The sequence below is a fragment of the Paroedura picta genome, chromosome 16, assembly GCF_049243985.1.
Source record: "Paroedura picta isolate Pp20150507F chromosome 16, Ppicta_v3.0, whole genome shotgun sequence".
NCBI classification, from domain to species: Eukaryota; Metazoa; Chordata; class Lepidosauria; order Squamata; family Gekkonidae; genus Paroedura; species Paroedura picta.
The window spans coordinates 30,407,660-30,427,021 of NC_135384.1; the positions used below are offsets into that span (position 1 = coordinate 30,407,660).

The 19,362-nt window shown below is 62.4% G+C and overlaps 2 protein-coding genes across 8 annotated transcripts; one reads left to right on the forward strand and one right to left on the reverse strand.

Annotated features, from left to right (window-relative positions):
• Window positions 1-654: 654 nt before the first annotated feature.
• LOC143826841 (receptor activity-modifying protein 1-like) lies at window positions 655-5,925 on the reverse strand. 4 transcript variants are annotated; one of them, XM_077315948.1, is made up of 5 exons: window positions 5,793-5,925; window positions 2,567-2,608; window positions 2,011-2,037; window positions 1,418-1,565; window positions 655-1,310 (listed from the first exon to the last, which is right to left on the reverse strand). In XM_077315948.1, exons 1-5 carry the CDS (start codon window positions 5,857-5,859, stop codon window positions 1,073-1,075), a joined length of 522 nt encoding a protein of 173 aa, XP_077172063.1. In that variant the 5' UTR covers window positions 5,860-5,925; the 3' UTR covers window positions 655-1,072. The 4 variants fall into 4 exon arrangements, with proteins under 4 accessions (XP_077172063.1, XP_077172062.1, XP_077172060.1 ...); XM_077315947.1 differs by lacking the exon at window positions 5,793-5,925 and adding an exon at window positions 3,555-3,983 and having other exon boundaries at window positions 2,573-2,608; XM_077315945.1 differs by lacking the exon at window positions 5,793-5,925 and adding an exon at window positions 3,555-3,981.
• Window positions 4,408-18,345, forward strand: EZH1 (enhancer of zeste 1 polycomb repressive complex 2 subunit). 4 transcript variants are annotated; one of them, XM_077315937.1, is made up of 20 exons: window positions 4,408-4,492; window positions 5,831-5,951; window positions 7,113-7,241; window positions 7,803-7,922; window positions 8,240-8,360; window positions 9,050-9,223; window positions 9,729-9,831; window positions 9,971-10,134; window positions 10,536-10,627; window positions 11,248-11,431; window positions 12,178-12,374; window positions 12,957-13,048; window positions 13,346-13,386; window positions 13,630-13,755; window positions 13,889-14,067; window positions 14,753-14,848; window positions 15,250-15,331; window positions 15,477-15,557; window positions 15,744-15,828; window positions 15,915-18,345. In XM_077315937.1, the coding sequence occupies exons 1-20, from the start codon at window positions 4,437-4,439 to the stop codon at window positions 15,973-15,975; spliced, it is 2,304 nt and encodes a 767-aa protein (XP_077172052.1). In that variant the 5' UTR covers window positions 4,408-4,436; the 3' UTR covers window positions 15,976-18,345. The 4 variants fall into 4 exon arrangements, with proteins under 4 accessions (XP_077172052.1, XP_077172054.1, XP_077172053.1 ...); XM_077315939.1 differs by having other exon boundaries at window positions 10,536-10,623; window positions 11,349-11,431; XM_077315938.1 differs by lacking the exon at window positions 4,408-4,492 and adding an exon at window positions 4,952-5,514.
• Window positions 18,346-19,362: the final 1,017 nt, after the last annotated feature.

Below are 19,362 nucleotides of genomic sequence, written 5' to 3' on the forward strand. Positions count from 1 at the left end.
ATTGTAAGCTGCTTTGAGACTCCTTCTGGTAGTAAAAAGCAGGTTCTGAAAAACAAGGCCTTCTTCTTCTTCTTCATCTTCTTAATGTTCAGGATTCAGGCACTGGCCTGCTGGCACGAATCCCACGTTGTCCAGGTGGCAAGGGGGGTCTCTGGCCTCATCTTGCTTACGCACAACAGCCACATTCCTCTTCCAGGCACCCAAGGGCTTAGACGCAGAATAAACCTTGGTTCGTCTTAAAAGTGCCACCGGATTAAAACTTTGTTACAAAGGAAAGGAGAGTGAATTGACTCCTCAGGGGAGGAAGGCTGGGTCGATGTGCGGCACATAAATAAATATGTGGCCCTCTTAGGAAGAAGGGGCCGTCAGTAGCTGCGTGGACTGCTGGAGGTTTTCTGCCGTTTAGACCAGGAGGAGTAGTCCATGGACATCTGGAGGGCCGCAGTTTGACTACCCCCAGTTTAGACTCGATCTCACGTCAAGCGGGCTCGTGGAGGCTTGTGGCGCATCTGCAGGGAAAGGCAGGGAGGGGTGGCCCAGCGGCCCCCGAGGCACAGAGTTCCCCAGAGAAAGCCACTGCTTGAGAATTTTGGATGCTGACCCATTCTGTTAGTCGTGGGCAGTGTTTAAATATGCAAGGAGTGCTGCACCAGCTGCTTGAAGAATAGCTTTATTAAGAAGAGAAACAGCTTTGTCAAGAAAGAGAGAAGCGAGAGAGTCCTAACTGACTGCCTAGCTGTTGTTTTGCCCTCATTCAGTTGTGGAGGCAAGCTGGGGGGACATCTGTTCAAAGGAGCAGGAGGTCTCAAATGTAAAACATCTAATTGTACCCATGCTAAACAAACATCTCTTTCGGTGCCCCCTGCAGGACACTCTTCATACTCTGCTCAGTCATGCACACTGCACTTTTCCAGCAGTGTCCCGTTTCACTGGGCATGATGACCCCAGGGCCCCAAGCAAGGACCCCCAGCCCCCCCCCGTCCCATCCTGCCGCCTTGGCTCCCAGCGGCCCCCGTGCTTTCCTTGGGAGTTCTAGTTGCTCACAGCAGGTCAGTGGGGCAGGATGAGGCCTTCATGCCCTGTGAAGGGTGAGGGCGACAGAGACAGGCACCAGGCAGACGGGCAGGGCAGCCAAGAGGACGACCGTTCCTGTGGGCAGATGATGTTCCGTGGCCTCGAGGGGCAGCAGGCAGCTGGCAAAGTACTCGGTGTGGATGCTCACAAAGAAGGCGTCCAGGGCGGGGCCGGCCGTCGGGCAGCCCAGGCTTTCGGCCAGCAGCCCGGCACAGACGGTGAGCTCGCTGTACGCCCTGCGGAGGGAGAAGGCGGAGGAGTGGCCAGGCCCGCCCGGGACAGAGGCCCTCCTGCCGGGCTCGGAAAAGGCCTCCGCAGGGCCCCTGCCCGTCGGAGGCTGTACCTGCCAATGGTCTCCCAGAGGCACCGGCTCTCCTTGGCCGTCGCCGTGAGGGTGGCGTGGAACGTGGGCCAGCAGAGCACGGCTAAACGGTCCTGGTAGCCGCTTCCGCAGTCGACCGGCAGACTCTCCTCCTCCTCCGCATAGAGCTCTAGGAGGGGAAGGGCAGGGCAGTCTCGGGGGCAGCTGCCCTGGCAGGGGCACGGGGTGGGAGGGGAGGGGAGGGGTCCAGAAGCCACGGCAGGGCTGAGTGCCTCCCCCACCCCCACCCCCACCCCGGACATCTGCCCCGCAGCTGCTGGGAATGGCTCTGCTTCTGGCCCTGGGCTGCTCCTGAGTGGGCCAGGTGGATGGGTGAGCCTGTCCTTTCTCGCGGACCCAGCGGTGGCCAGACCGCAATTACCCTGCGCCTCTGCCAGCACCATGCTGACAGGGGCTGATGGTAATTGTAGTCCATGGACGACACCTGGAGAGCCACCGTGTGGCCATGCCGGTCCCAGCCTTTGCTGCCGCCCTCTCAGCCACTTGGCATGACGCCCTCCTGCCGCAGGGAATCCCACGGGTTCACTGTGCAAGGGGGGTAGAATACGGCTCACCTTCTTCATCTGAATAGGCGTCCGAAGCTGGGAGGAAAAAACAGGAGTTCCGGGTCAGCCTCGGAAGGGAAAGGGAAGGGGAGAAGGGGAGAAGCGTTTTGCTGGATCAGCCCAGTGGCCCCTCGACTTCAGCACCCTGCTTCACACAGCTGCCAACCAGCTGCCCTGGAGGAGCAACCAAGCACGTGCCCCAGCCCCGGCCCCCTTTGGAGAATCGGGTTTGAGTCCCCAGGCTTCCGACTCCAGGTGCAGCCAGCCAGTTCACCTTGGGCCCGTCCCAGTTCTCTCAGAGCTCTCTCAGCCCCACTGACCTCACTGGGTGCCTGTTGTGGGGAGAGGAAGGGAAAGGGGTTTGGGAGCCCCTTTGGGACTCCTTTGGGTAGTCAAAAGCGGGGTAGGAGAAAACCAGCTCTCCTCCTCCTGCCTCCTCCTTCTCTTCCTCACTGCCAGGGCAAGCGGCCCGATGTCAGTCTGCCATTCCCGGGAACCTCTCAAATATTTCTTTAGCCCCCTGTGGCATGACACGGCCAGCACAGAGGAGGCCTCTGTCTCTTACTTGCACCTTCAGGGTCTCCATCGGTCAGCCATGTGGATCCTCCTGTGGGACACAAGAAGAGGGTGGGCACCGGGCAGCTGCAGCCCCCCCCCCATAGCTCTTGCCCTTCACTGCAGAGGACGGTAGGAAAGCCCTCCTTCCCTCGCCCCCCCCCCAGGCAGGCCCCTTTCGAGGCAGAAGGACTCCACTTCCTCCTTCCTCCCTCCCTGTGTTTGTTCAGCTGCCGGAGGGGAAAGGGCCGCCGGAAGCCCCTTCGGGTCCCAGCGGGGGGGGGGGGGGGCTTCCTCTCTCTCTGGGCTGGCTTACCTGCGACCCGACCCGGCACCGGCACCAGCTGTGCTCTGGGAAGGAGGGAAGACCCACAGCGAATCCCCCAGGGGTGCCAGCAAACAGGATCCTTGCTGCCAAGGAGGGCTGGCTAAGGGCGAGGGGGGCGGGCGGGGGGGGGGGGTCTATCTTGGAATCAGGATAATGGTGCCCAGTCATTGAACTTTGCAGTACCACAGAGGAGCTGCTCTTCGGAGAGGATGAAGCACCAAATGCCAGAATTGGAGCCCCCCCCCCCTTGCCATTGGGGCCTTTGTGCATGAGCTGCATCTCGCCCCCCCCCCCCCCAGTGACAGCTGTTGGCCAGGCGACAGAGGCCAGTTCCCCTGGGGACCGCGGGTGCTCTGGAGGGGGCACTTTCTGGCACTGCATCTCCCTCCAGACTTTGCCCACCTGGAGCTGGCAACCCTACGCCCCCCCCGCTCTGCCCGTGGCCCAAGGCAGCGGTGGCCGTCGGATCTCCCTTCCCCCGGATGCGCCCGGCAAGCCCCCGCCCGGGAGCCCGCCGCCTCCCGCGCTCCCTCGGCTCCCTGCTGGGGAAGGGGAAGGGAAAAGGGAAGGGGAAGGTGCGGCCGGGACGCGACGAGCGCCCACTCCCCCCCCCGGCCCCGATCCCGGAGCACGCTACTGGCCCCGCCGGGGGGCGACCGCGGACCCCTACCTCCGGGGCCAAGGCCGAGCAGCAGCAGCAGCAGCAGGGCGCAGAGGAGCAGGGCGCCCATCGTGCTCGGCGGCAGCCCGCAGGCTCTGCCCCGAGGCGCCCCACCCGCCCCCATGGCCCCCATGGATGGCCGTTCCGCCTGGCCGCCTCGCCCGCCGGGGGGGGGGAGCCGCGGGCCCTGCAGGGGAGGGGTGGGCCTGCCGAGCGGAGCAGCCGAGGGTCGCTGCGGACCCCCCGCTTGGGGGAGCCGGGATCCCCCGCCCGGGACACTGGCCAGCCTTGCCCCCCCCCCCCCGCCAGACGGAGGGGCCCAGACCTGGTCAAGCCACCCCACCTGGCCGAATCCCCGGGGACGACCCCCTCTTCCCCAAGGGGGAGCCGCGGCAGGGAGGGGGGCGCGCCCGGGGCAAGAGGCCCTGGGGCGACAGACAGGGGCCGCCTGCGTGACCTCTCGGCCGGAGCAGGTTGACCTGGAGAAGGGAGCTCTGTGCCGCCAGATGTTCAAAGCCGCAGAGGGGCTTTCGCAAGGGTGTTTCTTGGGAATTTTCTGACGGAGGAAGATCAAAAAGCCGGATATGTTTTCTGATCTTCCACTGATGAAATGAAACAATACAAATTCCAAAATAAATAAATAAAAACAAATAAAGTTTGAATACAGTCATGGACCTGCCGGGAGCGTGAGCGTCTTGCTTCCCGGGGAGATGTGACGGAGCAACTGGTCTCCCCTCCCTCCCCCCCCCGCCCAGCGCCCCCGCGGGTGGTACAGTCCGCTCCCCCCCTCCGCTGTTCTCCGCACTTGGCGCTTCCCAGCCGGGAGGGGCGGAGCCTCGGCGCGGCCTCTCTGCGGCAAAGGGGGCGGGGCTTGGCGGGGCGCGGCCGCGCATGTGCGGAGGAGGCGGCGCTGCTTCCGCGGGCCCGAGGGCCATGGAGGCGCCGGAGTGAGTGGGGGGGGCGGCCGGGGGGGGGGAGGGAGGGAGGGAGGGAGGGGGCGGGCCGGGGGAGGGGTGCCAGCCTCCAGGCGGGGCCGGGGGATGTCCGGGAGAACTGGGAAGGGCTCTCCGCATTCTTGCCCTCCCCAGCCTGGAGGTGGCCACCCTCCCCCTCCCCCTGGGGATGCCAGCCTCCTGGCGGGAGCCAGGACCGGCTCCAGACGGCGGAGGGGAAATGGCTGCGGGGGGGAGGGGGGACTCCAGGAGTCTCCGGGAGTTGGGCAACCCCGGGGGGTTGGGGGGGTGGAGCCGCCCTGGGGGGCTGCAGAGGGGCTGTGGCCGCTGGGGGGGGGAGCAGGCCCTTCCAGGTGGGAATCTGCCTGCCTACCTGCCTGCCAGGTGGGGGTGGGGGCGGGGGCCTTTGAGGCTTTGGTTGCTTGTCCAGACGGTCAGCTGGGGACAGCCGAACCTGGGCTGCTGGTTTTGGGGGTTGCAGCAAGGCTGCCTTCCTCCTCCCCCCCCCCCGCCTTATTTGTGCATCCTTTATATCACGTGACCTGGGTGTGTCCTGCAAGGGATGTTTGTGGGGGGGTGGCCATGGCCTGCCTCTGCCTCATGATGACCCCTGGTGTCCCTGGGAGCCCCCTCCTCCAAATACTCTCTCTCTCTCTGTCCATCTGTCGGGCAGGTGGGCAAGAGACCTTCATTGCCCTGAAGTTCCCTGCTGGTCTCCCATCCAAATACTATTCTCAATGGTTCATTGAGTCCTCGCCTGGCCCGTGTGTGCCGTGGAGCCAGGGGACTGAGTGGCCTGGGGAGGCAGTTGGCCACCCTTCCCAAACTGCATTCCTAAGTCCCACAGAGCCTCCGATTCCGCGGAAATTATTGCAGGGTTGTTGGGAATGCTGGTGAACCAGCCAGGATGGCCAGTCGTCCGTTGCGGTAGGGACAGGGTCACTGCCCGGGCTGCACACAGTCTGCTGCCGTGAGCGGGTTACGGCTTGAGAGCAGCAGACTTACCTTGGGGAAAGGTGGGTTTCGCGAACGGAGTGATGCCTGCCGTCATTCCTGGGGGCTTTTCAGGCACGTGAGGGCACAGCTCTTGGCTGACTGTGAGCAGTTGGCAGCAGTGAGTTTCCTTCCCGGCCCTGGAGGGCCCTTCCGACTCAAGGATTCTGTGGCTGGCCAGGCGTGATGTGGGTCACGGGTGGGCGTAGCTGTCCTCAAAAAGAGGCTTAGGCTTTTAACCCCCCCATAAGGCGTGTGCTGCTTCCTTAAGCTTGCACCTGCCCTGCACCAGAATGCATGCCTGCCCAGTTCATCTTGGGATGGTTCTCTTTCCCCCAGGAAAATGGAGGTTCCGGCCCCGCCAACATCCAAGTGCATCCTTTACTGGAAAAGGAAAGTCAAGTCGGAATACATGCGCCTTCGGCAGCTCAAGAGGTTTCAGGCGAACATGGGAGCAAAGGTAGCTGTGGCTGGGAAGGCCGCCCTGTCCGTAGGTAGGGTGGGCAGAGGGATTATTGGGCAAAAGGTGTTGTGGGTGTGGCTTTTCGAGTCTTAGGGCTCCAGGTGGCAGGAAAACAGAACTGCATAGAAAGTCCCTGGGAGAAACACGCTGGGGAAACGAAGATGCTGAGAGCAGAGCTTGGGTGTTCTGGTCTAGGGGAAAGGAGGGCTTGGTGTGCTGGGGGAGAAGGAAGAGGGTCTCCCAGTTAATCCAGCAAGCATTTTTGAAACGTACGTTTGCCCCAATTTGCTCTCAAAGGGGCTCAGCAGGAATTAAAAAAAACAACTCCAAACAACATGAATTATGCAATTTTTTCTTGGCGAGGGAATCGTCAGCAGATCTCCTGCCCCGTCCCTCTGATGGCTCCCTCGGGGTGGGGGGGGGAGGAAGAGGGGCTTTGGTCTGGGGCTGGGTCAAGGCAGGACAAGACAAGCAGTCGGAAGGAGACCCTGGGGAGGTTCCAGAGACCTGGATCTGAGCTTAGCCGTGAGGAAGTGTCAATTCTGCAGGCGTTTTAGTCTGTTGCAGCACTTTCCCCACCCCACCCCAAGGGAAGGGCCTCGGGGCTCCTTCAGGCTAAACGCCTTGCCTGGAGCCAAAAGTTTTTGTATGGGGAGTCTAGTCCTTGTGAGTTTTCTGTGCCGCAAAATTCTGTTGCAGCAGCCAGTGTGGGGTCATGGATTAGAGCGATGGTCTCTGATCCGGAGAGCCAGGTTTGATTCCCCCCCCCTCCTCTTCCTCCTCCTTCTTGTGTAGTCAGCTGGGGGATCTTGGACCAGTCCCAGTTCTCTCAGAACTCTCTCAGCCCCACCTGCCTCACAGGGAGTTCATTGTGGGGAGAGGAAGGGGAGGTGACTGGAAGCGCCTGGGAGACTCCTTTGGGCAGCTCTTCTTCTTCTCTCTAGTAGTCATGAAGATATTGTGCATTTGTCAGTCTGCCTGCTTCTTGTGGCAGGGTGCTGTTTCCCTTGATCCAGGGGTGGAGGCTTCCTTTCAACTTTCTGATGGCTGACGTGGAGGTTTCTGCGTGGAACGCCCGGCCAAGGGAATCCCGCCCCGGTGGATGCTTAAAGATGGGGCAGCAGCCGGATCGGTTGTCCTCCTCTCTTTCCTGCCTAGGCTCTGTTTGCCTCTAACTTCACGAAGGTCCAGGAGAAGGCTAGCCTGCTGAACGAGGACTGGAAGAAGCTCCGTGTGCAGCCGATTCAGTCGATGAAGCTGCTCAGGGGACACCCTTTTCTCAAGCAGGTATTCTGGTGGGGCCGCCGGTGGCCTTTCGGCACGGGACGCAGGGGTCCTTTGGGCCTGCCTGTCCAGCCTTGGGATTTACTCTGTGTGTGTGTGCCATGCTGTAGTGTGTGGTCTCCTCTCTGGAACTTGAAGGGAGACAGGTTCAAAGCCTAGCCAGATTGGCCCGTATCAGACCCGTATCCCATGGAGGGCCAACCCATCTTAGAAAGTTATTGTGGCTGCCGGGTCCTGTCCATCAAACACCCACGTGGGGTTTTCAGCTTGGAACTTAATCCCAAGGAACACCCAGGAGTCCTTCGGTGGAGAGCTGGCTTTGATTCCCCACTCCTTCTCCTCCACGTGCAGCCAGCTGGGTGACCTTGGGGCATTTCTGTCAGAGCTCTCTCGGCCTCACCTCCCTCACAGGGGAGCGGAAGGGGAGGCGATTGGGAGCCACCAGGAGGCTTCTTCGGGCAACCAAAAGCCAAAAGGTCTCTTTTCCTTCTGCCACTTCGCCTTGGCAGGGAGAGGCCTGTGGGGTCCCTTCCTTGCCAACCTCAGCCTTTCTCCCTGCTCTAGTGCACAATTGAGAGCCTCTTCCCCAGTTTCGCCACCCAGACCCTGTTCATGCGGACCCTCAACACGGTGGCTCTGGTGCCCATCATGTATTCCTGGTCCCCACTCCAGCAGAATTTCATGGTGAGTCCCAGCTGGGGGGGGGTTGCAGGGCACCTGCTTCCTTGCCCTCTGCAGGGCTCTTTCTACAGACTCTTGTGCCTCTTTGAGGGGGGGGTCTCATTTGCTTGTTCATCTGTCACGTGGCATGGGTGTGCGACATTGCCAGAAGACCCTAAGAGGGGATGCTGCGAGGCGGTTTGCCCCAGCCTGCCCCCAAGTCCCATCAGGCCCCCCTACTCACCTTGTGGGACGAGGCCCGTGCCCTCCGCCCCCGAGAGCTGTCTTGCAGAGGGGCGAGGACAGAGGCGCCCACGAGCGGTGTCTGCCTCGCCCGGCAGGTGGAAGACGAAACTGTCCTGTGCAACATCCCTTATATGGGGGACGAGGTCAAAGAGGAAGACGAAACCTTCATTGAGGAGCTCATCAACAACTACGATGGCAAAGTGCACGGAGAGGAAGGTAAGTGGGGCCCAGCCACGGGCGGGGAAGGCTCGGCCAGCCCTAAGTCCGGAAGGGACCCTGGTGGCAGCTCTGTTGGACAGAAGCTGCTGGAAAAAGTCCGAGTTCAGAGGCACAAACGCAGTTTGGGTGGACTGTGCCTGCACACAAAAGCTTCCACCGTGGGTAAGACCTGGCTGGCCTTCGAGATGCCTCTCGGCTCAGATTTTGCTTCTTGAATCTGTGAAACGTCTTCACTTGGTATCCTAAAACAGGGGTAGTCAACCTGTGGTCCTCCAGATGTCAATGGACTACAATTCCCATGAGCCCCTGCCAGCAAACGCTGGCAGGGGCTCATGGGAATAGTAGTCCATGAACCTCTGGAAGATCACAGGTTGACTACCGCTGTCCTAAAGGCCTGCTCAGCCTCTGCCTGTAAGTGTGGACTGGCCATTCCCATCCCACACGGAAGCTGACCCCTTGAATCCCACTTGGCTAGTCTTAAGGGCGCTCCTGGACTCGAGCTCTGTGCTGGGGGCGACTGACCCCTCCTTGGGAGGGTCCTCGGCTTGTCCAGGCTGGAGGCAAAGGATCCCTCTGTCCAGGGCCTCCCTCTTGCCGGGCTGTGGGGCCAGCCCCCCTGTCTGCAGAGGCACGGCGGCCCGGTCTCTGGAGGAGGCTCTTGCAGCACCCAAAGTCCTCTCTTCCAGAAATGCTGTCGAGCTCCGTCCTCATCAGCGACGCCGTCTTTCTGGAGCTGGTCGAGGCCCTGAATCAGTACGAGGAGGAGGAGGAGGAGGGGCTCGATGCCGCCGAGGGCAAGATGGACGCTGGGAAGGACGAGCTGCCCGTCACGCGGAAGAGGAAGCGGCTTTCCCTGGAGAGTGAGTCTCCTCTCCAGATGCCCTCCTCCTCCTCCTCCTCCTCCTCCTCCTCCTCCTCCTCCTCCTCCTCCCCTGCCCGTCCTGTTTCCCCGGTCTGGCCGCCTGTCTGCACGGAGGGGTGAGGCAGCCCAGCCTGACAGGGCTGGCCTCCTTCCTCTGCCCTCCCCCTTCAGAAGCCGCGCTCCTGTGGCCCTCAGGGCCGGTGGGGTGTCGGGGGCAGGAGAGGAAGGGAAAGGGGTTTGTAGGCCGCTTTGAGATCCTTCGGGTAGTCAGAAGGGGGGTACAAACGCCAGCCCCTCTTCTCCGTGAGAGGGAGGCAGCTGCAGGCCATTGGGCCACGCTGGTTCTCTCTTCTCTTGGTTTATGTCCCAGTGGGATTCCCAGGAATGGGCTCGCTGCTCTTGGGCGGTGTGTCCCCTGGGAAAGACAATCCCTGGGAAGAGGAACCCACTCCTTAATTTGGAAATGCTCCTCCCTCCCCCCCCTCCCCCCCTCCCTGATGCAGGCAGCAAGAAGTGTTCCCAGAAGCACTTTCCGAATGACATGATCTTCACTGCGATTTCATCCATGTTCCCCGAAAATGGCTTTCCAGAGGACATGAAGGAGAGGTGAGGAGTCCCACGGGATTGGGGGCCCCAGCTGTTGCTCAGGGCTCTGCCCCTGGGTCCCACGGCCCTCCCGCCCGCCCGCCGGTTGCCTGGAGCAGGGCGCTGCTGGACGGTCAGCGCGTGGCCCCCTCCCTTGCAGGTACAGAGAGCTGACGGAAGAGTCGGACCCGAACGTGCTCCCTCCGCAGTGCACGCCAAACATCGATGGGCCCTGTGCCAAGTCCGTGCAGCGCGAGCAGGCCCTGCACTCCTTCCACACGCTCTTCTGTAGACGCTGCTTCAAGTACGACTGCTTCCTCCACCGTAAGGGCCAGGCACAGAACCCCCCCCCCTGCCCCCCAGCTGACGAGGGAGCGTCCTTGGCTGTCAAGGGGCGGCAGGGGAGATGGAGGCGATCCCCGTGGGCATCCGGTGTCCCCTGGAGCCATCTCTCTGGGCAGGATTTACCTCCTCCACTCCTTTGGACTTGTTTGCGCCTCTCACAGAGTTTGCTGGCAGCCCTGTTTTTATCAGTCTCTCTGTATCAAAGGTGTGTGTTTGCAGAGAGCAGGAAACAGACTCAGAGTACCTCCCCCCACCCCCATAAAAGAACCGCATGGGGAAAGCCAGCACACACTGGCAACAAAACAGCTGGACCCAAGCAGCTCTGGGTAGTGAAAAGTGGGGCATAAAACCAGCTCTTCTTCTTCTTCTCCTCCTCCTAGCTTTCCACGCGACTCCCAACGTGTACAAGCGGAAGAGCAGGGAGAGCAAAATTGAGGCGGAGCCCTGCGGCCCAGACTGCTTCTTGTGGTTGGTATGTCGAGTTAGAGGTTGTGTAGGAGGCAGGAAAGTATTCCGCGGGGGTGCCGGTCCGGGAGCCCACGAAGAGCCACGGTGAGAACTGCGTGGTCAGGACACCCCACCGGTCCTGTCTTCCCCTTCTCAGGGGGGCTCAAGGGGCTTTGGGGGACAGAGCTGGGGACTGGACCTCTCCTGTCTGGCCACTTCCCGCATCCCTCCGCCGGCCCCAAGAGGAAACCACGCATGCTACAAGGGAGATAAAAGCTCAGTGGGGAAGACTCTAGCCCCCCAGCCCCCCAGCCCCCTGCTCTCAACCCCACATTATCACTGTCAGGGGTTCTTGGAGTTCCTCGTGCCTGGCAGGAGAGGGTTCGAGTTAGCTGAACTGTGGTTCCGGATGGGCAGTTTTTAGGTTTGTTAGAACTTGGAGACATGGTTAGGAAAGGCAAGGGAATATATATTATTTGGCCTTATTTTTCATTAAAAATAGCGAGAAAAAGTTAGGGATTTTTTTCCAGGGACCTCCCGCCGGAGGCCCCCTCCCCGTGGCACGGCCGCCTGTGTCCGCCCCTGCCCAGCGCCCTCTCCCCTCCCTCGGGCGCGCCAGTTTCTCTGACCGGGTTTTGGTTTCAGGAGGGAGCCAAGGAGTTCGCCGTGCTGCGCAACCCCCGGTCCAAGTGCTCTGGCCGGCGCCGCCGCAGACACCCCACCCTCAACACCTCCTCTCCCTCCAGCGCTTCCGCCTCCGCGAGCACCGAGGCCAGGGAGGGCGACAGCGACAGGGACACGGGCAACGACTGGGCCTCCAGCTCCTCAGGTACTGGCCCCACCTGCCCACCCGGGCCTCGCCGGAGGTCTCGGCACTACCAGGGCCCTGGGGCCCTGCCACCTTGCCTCATGGTCATTGTAGTCCACGGGCTGGCCATCCCTGCTTGGTGCCCACCCAGAATGTAACGAGAGGCAGGGCTCGTGCCACGGATCCTGTCTTCCCTGGGATGGATTTAAATTGGCGTGCTAGAGCACGTGCAGAGTGCTTTCCTTTCTGTTTTTAAAAAAGGCATTCTTGTTTAGGAACAAAAGAGAGAAATCCTACCTATTATTACAGAACTGCCATTTGAAGGAAAGTTAAGCACAAAGCTGTCGTTTGACAACACAGATTTTGCGTCACCTTAATAGCGCACACCACAGGCTGCTCTTTTTCCGGACTTTGCATTTCCCCCCAGGTTGGCATATACAGGATAAAAATCATTCTTTCTTTTCGTCTCTTAATGTCGGACTTCATTTTCCTCTGAATGCCACGGATCCTGTATTCCTGGGATGAATTTAAATTGGTGTGCTAGAGCATGTGCAGAGTGCTTTTCTCTCAATAGGCAGGGAATAACAAAGGTGCCCACCAAACCGCACCCCCAGGGGGCATCCCCACCCTCCCCGGTGCCTGCTCTCCGTTTGTGCTGCTGGGCCCCTGCTTGGTTGCCCCTTCCTCCCCTGTGCTTGACTCCGCTTCCCCTTGGGCCTTCCTTTCACGGCCGTGTTTCCTGTGCGCCGATTTCCCGGCGGCTCCAGAGGCGAACTCGCGTTGCCAGACGCCAACGAAGCAGAAGCTGAGCCCTGCCATGTCACAGCCGGTCCTGTCCGACGTCCCCCTGGAGCCCGTGGAGTGGACCGGGGCAGAGGAGTCGCTCTTCCGTGTCTTCCACGGAACCTACTTCAACAACTTCTGCTCCATCGCTAGACTGCTGGGGACAAAGACGTGCAAGCAGGTGGGGGGCCTGCTCTCTCTCTCCCCCCCCCACGCCAGGGGAGCCGGCGGCAGAGCCGTTAGCACAGGGCTTACCAACTGGGGCTCCCTCTGCAAGAGGTCCCCAGGGGCTCCGGCCTGAATGGACTCCCCAGTGAGAGCAGGGGGCTGCTCGCTTCCATAGACCTGGGGTGCCCGTCTGGCGTGGTTTCTGCCCCTGGGGAAGGGGGCCTGGACGCCTACGCCTGCCCCAGACCACCTCCCTTCCCCCGGCCCTGCTCGGGCACAGCAAGGACCTCAGCTCCAGCCCAGTTTCAGGGCTCTTTGAAGCCTGCGAAATATTTCAGGGGCTCCTCGCAAGGGCCCAAAGGTTAGAGTGCTGGACCAGCATCCAGGGGCCTCTTGTTCCCACTAGATCCCGGAAGCGCTCTGTGTGACCCTGGCTTGTTCACACTCTCTCAGCCTCACCTACCTCGCAGGACGGTTGTGAGTGTAGAAGGGGAGGCGGGGGGGGGGGGGGAGGGAGACATGGCAAGCTGCCTTGGTCCCCTTTGGGGAGAAGAGAGCGCTGCAACCGTTGGTCACAAATGTCACGTTCCGGCAGGTCTTTCAGTTTGCGGTGAAGGAGTCCCTGATAACGAAGCTTCCCACCAGCGAGCTCCTGAGCCCCTCCCAGAAGAAGAAGAGGAAGCACAGGTGGGGGCCCGGGGGAGCCCGGGGGGGGGGAGGGGGCTTCCGCTGCGCTGGGTGCAGCTGCTGCTTGGGGGCGGAGGAGGGGCCCGGGCCGTCTGCTCTGCCTGCCCGACCACTGCAAAGCCTTTGGCCCTTGCTGGACCGTTCCACGGAGAATCCCCCCCTCTGCTGTCCCAAAGAGACAGAGGGGAACTTCTGAGCGCCTGTCTGGGGGGGGGGGGGTCGAACTGGTTACAACCAGGGCAGTCTGTCCCTCTCTCTCTCTCTCTCTCTCTCTCTCCCTCCCCCTCCCCCCAAAAGGCTCTGGGCTGCTCACTGCAGGAAGATCCAGCTGAAGAAAGGTATTCTTGCCCCCCTCCTCCCCAGGTGGTCTGGCTGTCCTTCTGCCCACCCCAGCCAGGGTGCAGGGGGGTGTTGTCTGGGGCATGCCACTGGCAGCTCCTGCCCAGGGGGTCAGCACAGGGGGTGGGAATGCTGCGAGCCTTGGACCCCCTCTGGCCTCTCTGGGGCTGTGGGGACCCGTCTCCTGCGTGGCCTCGGCTCCTCACCTGCCCCCCCCCGGTGCTCTTTCTCTCCCGGGGCAGACAACGCCTCCACGCAGGTGTACAACTACCAGCCCTGCGACCACCCTGAGCACCCCTGCGACAGCTCCTGCCCCTGCATCATGACCCAGAATTTCTGCGAGAAGTTCTGCCAGTGCAACCCGGACTGTAAGGACGTTTGCCCAGCGTGGGGCCCCGCTTCCTGCTGTGGGGGGGGGCCCTCCTGGGTTCCCATCCCCCCCCGCCCCGCCCCGGGCAGTTCTCCCTTGGGTCCTCCAGAGCCGCCTCTTCCTCCCGCCAGGCCAGAACCGCTTCCCCGGCTGCCGGTGCAAGACCCAGTGCAACACCAAGCAGTGCCCCTGCTACCTGGCCGTGCGGGAGTGCGACCCGGACCTCTGCCTGACCTGCGGGGCCTCGGAGCACTGGGACGCCAAGGTGGTCTCCTGCAAGAACTGCAGCATCCAGCGCGGCCTCAAGAAGGTCTCTCTGCGGAGGGGAGGGGAGGGGAGGGGAGGGGGGGCAGAGAGGTGGATGCGGCCCTCGGAGGGAGGATGAAGAAGGAGAGGCAGCAGCGTCAGTACCCGGAGGAGCCCCAAAGCAGCCAGTCCCACTCCCCTTAGAGCTGTTTTGGCAGAGCAGTTCTCTTTGAACTCTCTCAGCCCCACCTCCCTCTCTGGGCACCGGTTGTGGGGAGAGGAAGGGAAAGGGGCTGGCAAGCTGCTTTGGGGCTCCTTTGGGGAGTGGAAGACAGGACAACCCCCCCCCCCCCATTCTCCTCCTCCTCCTCCTCCTCCTCCTCCTCCTCCTCCTCCTCCTCTAGGGTATTCTGAGACTTTGCCCTGGCCCCCTTTGCAGATGTCACCCACTGAGCCCCTTGCTAGGTGCTGCCCACCCATGGAGGACAGGAAACCTCCAGATTTCAGGGGTGCTGCTGAGGCCGTGTGGGGTGGCGCCATGAGCTCTAGGGTCTCAGCTGCACGCCTGGAAGGAGAGACACCCAACTGAGACCTGGTGGTGGGCGGGGGTCTCTTAAGCCCCCCCCCCGCCCCGGCTCCTTTGGGGCCTGCTCCGCTGCTTCCTCCCTCCCTCCCTCCCTCCCTGTGAGGCCAGCTCAGGGCCAGTGGCTGCCGCAGCAGGACCAATCCCCCCCCCCTCCTCCTTTCAGCACCTACTGCTGGCTCCGTCGGACGTGGCCGGCTGGGGAACCTTCATCAAAGAGGCTGTGCAGAAGAATGAATTCATCTCCGAGTACTGCGGGGAGGTGAGTGGGGAGGCTGCAGCCCCTCAGATTCCGAAGGCAGCTTGGGGTGTTCCTCCCCCTGTCCCATCCCCCCCCCCCGCGGACACGGGCCTAGCGGTTGCTGGGAAACACCCCAGCCTAGATATCGGAGGCCCATCCAAGGGTGCCTAAGAAGCTGGCCCTTGAGGCAAAGGGGGCGGGGGGGGACCAGCCTGCTGCTGGGTTCTTGGGGGCTCCTGCTTGGCTTGAGGTTCGGGTCGGGTCCTCTTGGGACGCTCAGCGGCCTGCAGCCGGCTGCCTCGGGGCGGCTCTCTTGGAGGGGGCACGTTCTCTGCCGGGCCCGAGAGGGTCGCTGTGCTGCCCTCTGGCTCTGGAGCCGGGAGCAGAGTCGCAGCGGGTGTCCCGTGACCTTTTCTCCGCAGCTCATCTCCCAGGACGAGGCCGACCGGCGCGGGAAGGTCTATGACAAATACATGTCCAGCTTCCTCTTCAACCTCAATAACGGTGGGTAGCCGTCGGCAGGGCCAGCAGAGCTCCCAGGCGGGTGCCCTCTTGTGCCTTCGAGGAATTGGGGGCGGGGGGGGGGGGGCTCTAGGAGCCAGCCTCGGGAGCCGTGCCATTTCCGCGCCCCCCTCTCTTCCCCGGACAGATTTCGTTGTTGACGCGACCCGCAAAGGCAACAAGATCCGCTTCGCGAACCATTCGGTCAACCCCAACTGCTACGCCAAAGGTGAGGCTGGGGGGCGTGGCGGGCCCGGCTGGCTCTGCTGGGGGGGGGGGAGACCGTCAGGACCCTCCGGGGGTGGGGACACCGTGCTGGCCCTGAAGGAGGGGCTGAGCGTCCTGCGGGGAGGGGGGCGGCCTCAGGCAGCACTGCAGGGGGGCTCTGAGCGCTTTCTCTGCCCTCCGGCGTTAGTGGTGATGGTGAACGGAGACCACCGCATTGGGATCTTCGCCAAGAGAGCCATCCAGGCGGGCGAGGAGCTCTTCTTCGACTACAGGTGAGGGCCGGGCGGTGATGCGGGGTGCCCTGCTGGGGGCCGGGGGGAGAACGTGGCGGGAGGTCCCACGGCCGCTCTTCCCACAGGTACAGCCAGGCGGATGCCCTCAAGTACGTCGGCATCGAAAGAGAAACAGACGTCATTTAATGGTCGCTGCTCCCCCCGCCACGTCCGGACCTGTGCTGCTTCCCCGTTGCCGTGTTTGTCGTGAGAGCTTCGTCCCGCCTGGACTCCTCCTCTGCAGAGGGAGGGAGGGAGGGAGGGAGGGAAGGAGGGAGGGAGGGGTCCAGCCGACGCCGTCCTGGGGGGGCTCTGCCAGGAAGGGAAGGGGTGTGAGGAGGCAGGGCCAGACCTCCCCCTGCAGCAGGCTGGCTGGGCCTGTGTGTGCTGGACTTCAGCATCGCCGTGGATCCTTGGAGGGAGCGTGGGGCAGAAGGTGTCCTCCCCCCCCCCTCCGTCCCCATGGGCAGGGGGCAGAGAGAGTTTCATCCTCAGCAAACCCGTCTGCCAGGAAAGGTGCCTTCTGGGGTGCAGCGCAGAGGTTCTTTGGGGCAAGGCCCTTGCAGGCTGGCAGGCCAGGGGTGGCGTTGGGCCTGAACTTGTGTGTGTGTCCGGGGAGGGGGAGACGGCACCTTTTGCCCTGAGTCATGACCGTGTTTTGCCCCACTTTACAGTTGCAGGTGAAGCAGGGGTGTTCATGCTCTCTTCCTCCCGCCCCCAGGGTGCCCAGTGAAGGTGGGGGTGGGGTGGGGCTTTCTGTCCTGGGCGTCTGGAGGGGAGTCTTGGCAGGAGGCATCCTCTGGCCTTCTGCCTGCTGGTCCCAAGGTCTTTCTGCCCGGAAGAGGCTGAGTTTCTTCCATATGTGCTGCCCAAGAGAGTTGCAGTGCAGTGGGGTGGGAGGGGGGGGGGGGCTTCCTGCTGGTCTGTGCCTGGAGGGGGCCTGCTTCTCAGGTGTCCTTTGCCTCAGCAGCTGCCCCCCTCCCTGCTCCAGTGAACTGCTGGGATGCTCACGGGACTCTCTATTTGTCTGTGTGGCTCTTCGGTTGGAGCATTTGCAGAAAAAAGCACTTTTAGCGTGGGGTGGGGGGAGGAGGTCCTGATGGGGCGCATGGGGGGCTGTGCGTGTGAGAAAGGAAGAGGCTGAGAGTCAAAGCCCCAGGATGGGGCCCCAGTGGTGTGGAACCCCTCCCCCCTCAGAGACCAGGTTGTCCTTCCTGGCTGTTGATGCACTTTAGAGGAATCTCCTCCGCCAGGGCCAGGGGGCTGGACTCCCCGGGGCTGCAGGGGGTCGGGAATGTCATCCGGACTAGAAGCGAGCAGAGCGGCCGGGCCCAGGCCTCGGACAAGGACTGGCCTGTGGCCCAGGGTGGGGGGTGTCTGCAGGGTGGGGGCGAGGTTTGTGTCGAGGGTCTCTCCCTGAGGCCAGCTGCTGGGTCAGGCTGGAAAGTCGGGGGAGGCCAAGAAGTGGCCTTTGAGGGGGGGGGGTTTGCGTGTGGCGATGCTTTTGGGCTGCAGAGAATTCTTGACCGGGACATTGGAGCAGAGTTTGACCAGTGTTGGTGTGTCAAAGAGAAAAACTAAGAAGAGTTTGGCAAAGTTTCCCAAGGTCAAGTACTTGGGAATAGGCTGTTAGCTGATAATTGGCCAGACCTCTGCTCAGGATGTCATGTGAATTTGAAATGTGAAGGAATTATCCCGAGTGCCTCTGGGCACGTGCAGAGTACCTTTACTACAGTTGGTGAGCTGCTTTGGCCCTCTAGAGTCGGGAAGGAGGGCCTCCTTGGGCGTACACAACAGGGGAGTGAAGTGAACTGTGGGATCCCCCCCCCCTTCCTGCCTTTGCTGCCGTTGGGTGCGCTCTGCCTGGTCTGCTCTGCTTCCAGCTGCCCCCTTGGGTGTTGTCCCCCGCAGGCACCCAAGGGCTTGGCAGCAGCAGCAGGGGGTGTGGGGCCAGGCCCTGCTGCGGGTGGCGAGAGCAAGGGAACTTGTGGCCACCGTGGAGGTGGGGGTGGGGGCTGCCCGCGGGCTCTTGTGCTGCTGCCCGGTGGGGGGGCTCTGTAGACCCACTGCTGGGGGCAGAGGCAGGTGGGAGGCCAGGCAGGAGCGTGGGGAGACGGGGGGGGGGGGGCACCACGTGACCATTTCTGCACTGGGCAGCCTCAGAGTGCATTTCCCTGGCTGTGGGGAACAGAAGCCGCCAGCGGTGTGTTGCAGGCGCACCAGGTCTCCCCCACAAGCCACTGAGGGAGCTGCAGGGAGCGCACGGCATCCAGTGCTTGGACCTGCCTCCCCGCCAGCTGTCTCCGGCAGCTCTTCCCTTCAGAAGAGAAGGAAACGGGCCAGGAGTGGCACTGGGGGGGGTGTTTCTCATCCCCCCTGCCCCCTTCAGTCTCAAGGTTCCTCCTCCTCCCCCCCCCCCAGCCTCTCTCCGCTGTCCTGCTTGCAACTGATGTGCACTTTACGTTGTGGCTTGTACATTTTGGTCTTAATAAAGTTCTTAGCAACTGCTGGAAAGTCTGTCTCGTTTCAAGCTTGCCTCCTTGCTCCGGGAAACTTTGGGGGTCACCCTAGACAGAGCCCCACCCAAGCAGGGGAGCGCCCTTTGCCGGCTGGCCTTGCAAGCAGAGCGGGGGGCAAATCTCCAAGGGTGGGGCTTGCTGCCAGCCTTCCCACCCTTCCGCCCCTGATGCTGGGGCTCCAGCAGCGTCTGCAGCATCTGCGATTGCTGGGTCCATAATGAACGGGACTCCCCGTGTCCTGAGCCGTGGGGCTGCAGAGCAGGGCCTCAGCGGCAGAGGCTCCCTCCCTCCCTCCTTTCTTTAGCGGGGGGGGGGCTATGGCTCAGTGGTCGAGTGTCCACTTCGGACCCAGCATTGCTGCTTCCCAGGATCAGATCCTCCCTCCTGTGAAAGAGCCTTTTCTGCCGGAGCCCTGGGAGAGCAGCTGGCAGGCTGAGTCGGCAGTACGGGCCTGGGTGGACCCGCTGCAGCCTGAGGCAGCGTCACAAGGGCTCACGGCCGTCTCTCCCAGCTCCAGGAGACGCTCCCGTTGGGCTCTGCCGTCCCCAGAACCCGCCCGCGTCTGTGGGCTGACTGGGAGCCCCTGAAGTCTCCGTCCCGCCCTGCCCTGGGGCAGAATGTTCTGGCCGTCTCTCCTCAGGTGGGTGCTGCCAATTGCCCAGCCCCCTCCCGGCAGGGACCCCCCTGGCTTGTCAGGGGCCAGCTGTGAGCAGAGGAAGCACAGCACTTCCAGCAAGGGCAGGCCTGCCATGGTCGGGCTGTGGGGCAAAGCACGGCTGGCTGCAGAGGAAGGGCGGGTAGCCTAAATCATAACCTCCTGGCTCCTGAGATCCGGAGGGCAGGGCCCCCAAATGAACTTATTTCCCACCTTTCTCCCCAACTGGGGCCCCTGGCTCCTGACTTCCGTTTTATCCTCACAACGGCCCTGTGAGGTAGGTGAGCCTGAGAGAGTCCGACTAGCCCGAGGCTGCCCAGCAAGCTTCCAGAGCAGGGTGGGGATTCGAACCTGGGCCTC